The 5,131-nt window shown below is 48.8% G+C and overlaps 1 protein-coding gene across 1 annotated transcript; it reads left to right on the forward strand.

Annotated features, from left to right (window-relative positions):
- Window positions 1-1,758: 1,758 nt before the first annotated feature.
- Window positions 1,759-4,466, forward strand: LOC124544242. Its single transcript, XM_047122714.1, has 4 exons — window positions 1,759-3,235; window positions 3,277-3,640; window positions 3,795-4,015; window positions 4,381-4,466. Exons 1-4 carry the CDS (start codon window positions 1,759-1,761, stop codon window positions 4,464-4,466), a joined length of 2,148 nt encoding a protein of 715 aa, XP_046978670.1.
- Window positions 4,467-5,131: the final 665 nt, after the last annotated feature.

A 5,131-nucleotide genomic window follows, 5' to 3' on the forward strand; every position in this document is an offset into this window, starting at 1 on the left:
ACTACAGAATTTGTTTATATACGACATCACATCGCAAACTTCTAAAATTATCAGTGTTTCTTTACTATATTGTTCATGTTTTATATACACAAACCTTCCCCTTGAATCACACTATCTTTTAAAAAAAACCGCATCAAAATCCGTTGCCTAGATTTAAAGATATAGGGACAGAGAAAGCGACTTTGTTTTATACTATGTAGTGATGGAACTCCTATACGGCTCGCAGTTAGGGTGCGATATGGGACAGAATTTCTTACTATCTTTAATCAAATTTTGTGTATGTGACGTAATGTCATATGATGTACGAAATATAGTTTGTCTTTTTCAAAGTTTTTTTGCTGAGTTCGATTACAGCTCTTTCGAGGGATCCTTGTAGTTTACGCCGCGTGACGTATTAAATCCGCATTTTCGAAAGTCTATTTTTGCTTTATTCGCAAGTTTCCTTTGAAATTGTCTTCGAAGTAGTTTCTGACTCATATAAACGGAACGTTTAATCTATCCATATTAAAAAAAATTAGTTAGTCAACATCAGCTTCACTTAAAATCAAAAAATAAATAAAATTTTAACAAAAAGAAAAACCGACTTCAAACAAAACACTATTTTAAAACAAATGAATATGCACGAAAAAGTAATAAAAATAATTGCGTATTCAACATATTTTTTAGAGTCTTCCTAAGTTAAATGAAATGAAAAATATTAGACTACTTAAAAGTCGATTAACGATTATATCATGTAGTTATAATTATTGTTATATTTGGAGTCGGTGTCAGCCAATAAAACCCTACAGTATATCTATCAAAAAACAATACGAGAATACTTTAACAAATATGTTTTTTACAAATTACCTTTTACACAATAATATACTGGATCAATCAAGGGGCTCGTATCGCTTCTTTCTTTTGATTGTTGGGGCAAGGGCACCGTGGCTGACACCGGCTCCAAATATACCAATAACTATAACTACATGATATAATCGTTAATCGACTTTTAAGTAGTCTAATATTTTTCATTTCATTTAACTTAGGAAGACTCTAAAAAATATGTTGAATACGCAATTATTTTTATTACTTTTTCGTGCATATTCATTTGTTTTAAAATAGTGTTTTGTTTGAAGTCGGTTTTTCTTTTTGTTAAAATTTTATTTATGTATATATCATTACATCGTTCATTTAAAAAGCTATTTGTAATATTATATACTAGCTGTGCCCGCGACATTTAAAAAATATGTGATTGTAGCCTAAGCTACTGTTTATGATATTAGTTATCTGCCAGTGAAAGTCCCGTCAAAATCGGTCCATTGGACAGACAGACAAAAATTGTAAAAAAATATATTTTGGTATATGTATCGTGTATGTATACATATGCATTGAGTAAAAGAGGGCTATTTTAATATTACAAACATTCCAATTTTATTAGGTATATAGATTTAGGAGATTCATTTAAGGATTCAACGTTCGGACGTCTTAGACGGAGGTTGTGTTGAATATTGCTTGTTATTAAATATTATTGATTAAAATAATATTACGACTTGAGGAATTTAAACGACATCTGGCTTGAAAACTGGTTTTCGTTATCTCTGACGTCACATCTCGACTATTTGCTTTGTTTATCGGACACTTGTTTTGCTTACGGATTGGTTTTGTTGTTGTTAAGTGGTCTTTTTAGACCATATTTATTGTTACAGATTTATGCATTTATATTGATATAAATACATATATTGTTTGTTTCGTTGTTTTTTATGTTGTTTGTTCTTGGCGATGGAAGTCGATACTGAATTATCGTCCGATGCCCTAATTCGCCGAAAAAGGCCATATGAGGGCCTCGTTATTTTTAACTCCGATTCCGATACGGAGACGGAGATGAGGATGGCTGCAAAAAGCAAGCCTGCTATTCGCGGCAAAACTGCTAAAGGTCGTGGAAGTGGTCTTGCTCGGGCTAAGGCTGAGCTGAAGGCCAAGGCCAATGAGGCTAGAGAGGAGGCCTTCGAACGATCGCTTCGTAGTCGAGCGTTTCGAAAGGAACCTCCTCAGGATGGAGTCTTGGACTCCGAGGAATCTTCTTCCTCGGATGTCCACACCAAGGATCCCACAAAAATGGGCGCCGAGGAACTTCGCGCACAGGCTGGTCGAAGCGCAGCCCTCATTTTGGAGGTGGCACAAAAGTCCTCCAACTTAAAAGGAGGATTTGGCAAAAAGCTGAGGGAGTCGGCGGCTGCACTACAGGCCATTGTAGATGCCTTAGCGTCTCGGACGGAAGCCGAGGAGACTCGAAAGCTCCGCGCTGATAATGGACGCCTGCGCAAAGAGGTGGATAGCCTCAAGGCCGAGGTGAAGGCTCACCGTCGCGATTTTGCGGAGATGCGGTCCAAGGTCGCTGTGGTCAGTGAGGCATCCACCAGCTCTGCACAGGATGCTATGGCGGTGGAGAATATAAAAGCCTCAATTATATCGTCGATAGGCGTTATGATTAACGCCCGATTTGCCGAATTGGAGGAACGCCTTCCTCCGGCTAAAATACAGCGCCCACCATTAGCTGCTGATAAGAGGCGGGAATCAGCACAGCAAATTGCTGTGTCCCGAGCGCAGGCAGTCAATTCGGCTCCACCGCTGACTTCTGCACCCCTACCTAAACGGGTTCCACCAGCTGCCCCACCGGCACCTGTTGCTGGCTGTTCAAGCGCCTCGCTCGAGTCGGAGACAATTCCGCCTCAGGTGGTCCAGGAAATGTCCTGGTCCACTGTAGTAAAAAAGGGGAAGAAGGGGAAACAGGCTCACTCTCCGGCTGGAACAAATGCCACGGTGGCGAACACGGTTCTTAAGACACCTCAAGCGGCCAAGCCTAAGCTGACTGCTCCTCGTACAGCTGCAGTAGTGGTTACGCTGCAGCCAGAAGCGGAGCAGAAAGGTGTCACATATGCTCAGGTCTTGGAGCGCGCTGAGCAAGGCATTAAGCTGCAAGAACTCGGCATCAATGGAGGTCTAAAAGTCCGACGCTCCGCGACGGGAGCCAGGGTGCTGGAGCTGCCGAGAGCTCAGTCGAACCAGGCAGAAAAACTAGCCGATAAGCTCCGCACAGTGTTGGATGGGGTGGCCAGCGTCGTTCATCCCGTAAAAAAAGTGGACATTAAGGTGACGGGGCTAGATGACTCCGTCACCAAAGATAAGATTATCGCCGCAGTCGCCCGCGAGGGGCATTGCGCCATTGAAGAGCTAAGATGTGGAGAGTTGCGCGTGGGCCCGGTTACATGGGTATGGTCCGCGTGACATGTCCAATAGCTGCGGCCAAGAAACTGTCTGACGCCGGTCGTCTCTTGGTTGGGTGGAGCTCGGCCAGGGTATGCGTGCTAGAGCAGCGCCCTTTGCGCTGCTACAAGTGCATGGGCCTTGGCCATACAAGGATATTATGCCCATTCAATGCGGATCGAGGGAGCCTTTGCTTCCGGTGCGGCGTAGAAGGTCATAAATCGGCTGAATGCACCGGGAAGCTGCGCTGCGCGGTGTGCGTAGAAGCCGGAAAGCCCTCCGGGCACGTGATGGGGTCGAAAGAATGTAACCCCCCCATCACGAAAGGTAAGGTGGTCCTCGCTACCCAGACCACCAACAACGTCGGACGGCGCCAGGCCGAGGAGGAAGCTGCAATGTCAACATGAGTACCGACTTCAGCTTCCTTCAGACTAATCTCAACCACTGCGCCGGGGCTCAGGATCTACTGCTGCAGTCCATGGCGGAGTGGGGGATTGACCTGGCTGTGGCCTGCGAGCCCTATTACGTTCCTCCCTTAACTCATTGGGTAGGGGACGTGGACGGCCCCGTGGCAGTCCTCGCGAGGAGTGGAACGGGCCCCCCCTCTCACTCATCGAGAGGGGCTCGGGCTACGTAGTGGTGGGATGGGGAAAGTACGTCATCGTCGGTACGTACTTCTCCCCTAACCGCAGCCTGGCTGAGTTCGAGACATATCTCGGCTTTGTCAGAGCTGCGGTGGCCAGGCAGTCACCGAAACCGACACTGGTTCTCGGTGACTTAAATGCGAAGTCGCGTGCCTGGGGCAACCCCGCCACGAATCCGCGAGGGAGGGCCGTTCAAGTGTGGGCCCTGCTCTCCAACCTGTCCCTTCTCAACAGGGGGCAGGTTCACACCTGCGTTCGCCAACAGGGGGGTTCCGTGGTGGACGTATCGTTTGCCACCCCTGTGGTGGCTCGCATAGTGCGGAACTGGAGAGTAGAGGAGGAGGCGGAGACTCTATCGGATCACCGCTACATCCGATTTGAGATCTCCACCTCTCGCAGGCCGGCGGAACCCCAGAGGGTGCCGACCACGTTGCCGAGATGGTCTCTCGGCCAGGTCGATCGAGAGCTGGTCAAGGAGGCCGCCATCGTGCAGCGGTGGGGTTCCACAGGAAGGAGGGAGGGCGCAAACGCAGAGGAACTGGCGGGCCGTATGCGCAGTTCACTCAAGAAGATCTGTGATGCGGCCATGCCTCGGACCCGGCGCAGAGTAAAGCGCCGGCACGTCTATTGGTGGTCGCCCGAAATCGCCGACCTTCGGGCGACGTGCTGCCGGGCGCGGAGGGCCTATGTCCGCTGTCGAAGGCGCAACGGCCTTGACACGGATCTGGAGGGACAGTTGCTAGACATTTATCGCCAGTTGAAAAAAGATCTAAAGCTGGCGATAAGGAAGGCTAAAGAGAAAGCCAGGGAGGAGCTTCTGGCGGGTCTCAATCGAGACCCGTGGGGGCGTCCGTACCGCGGTGTGCGCGGGAAGTTCCGCACCCAAGGCGCCCCTCTCACCGAGACGCTGCCGCCGGAACTCCTTCTGCGCCTGGTCGGGGAACTGTTTCCCCACCCAGGCGAGCATGTCCCTCCACAGATGGCCCCCAGCTCCGTGACCGAAGACGCAGTGGCTTCACCATTGATCACGGAGCGGGAAATGGAGATGGCCTTCGGTCGCTTGAAGGCCAAGAAGACGGCGCCGGGTCCGGACGGGGTTCCTGGGCGTGTTCTATGCGACGCCCTGGAATACCTAGGTGCAAGGCTTCGGGAGCTGTTCGACGAGTGTCTGTGCAGTGGACAGTTTCCGAAGCCTTGGAAAGAAGGGAAGTTGGTCCTGTTGCCGAAGGAAGGTCGGCCGTTGG

The sequence above is a fragment of the Vanessa cardui genome, chromosome 4 (genome assembly GCF_905220365.1).
Source record: "Vanessa cardui chromosome 4, ilVanCard2.1, whole genome shotgun sequence".
NCBI classification, from domain to species: domain Eukaryota; kingdom Metazoa; phylum Arthropoda; class Insecta; order Lepidoptera; family Nymphalidae; genus Vanessa; species Vanessa cardui.

Excerpts from the sequence above, each read along its gene's own strand:
- LOC124544242 (XM_047122714.1), top strand. The coding sequence starts at position 1,759 with ATGGAAGTCGATACTGAATTATCGTCCGATGCCCTAATTCGCCGAAAA. Across the intron at positions 3,236-3,276 it reads ATGTGGAGAGTTGCGCGTGG|CTGCGGCCAAGAAACTGTCT; the intron begins GCCCGGTTACAT and ends CATGTCCAATAG. Across the intron at positions 4,016-4,380 it reads GAAACCGACACTGGTTCTCG|CGGTGGGGTTCCACAGGAAG; the intron begins GTGACTTAAATG and ends GCCATCGTGCAG.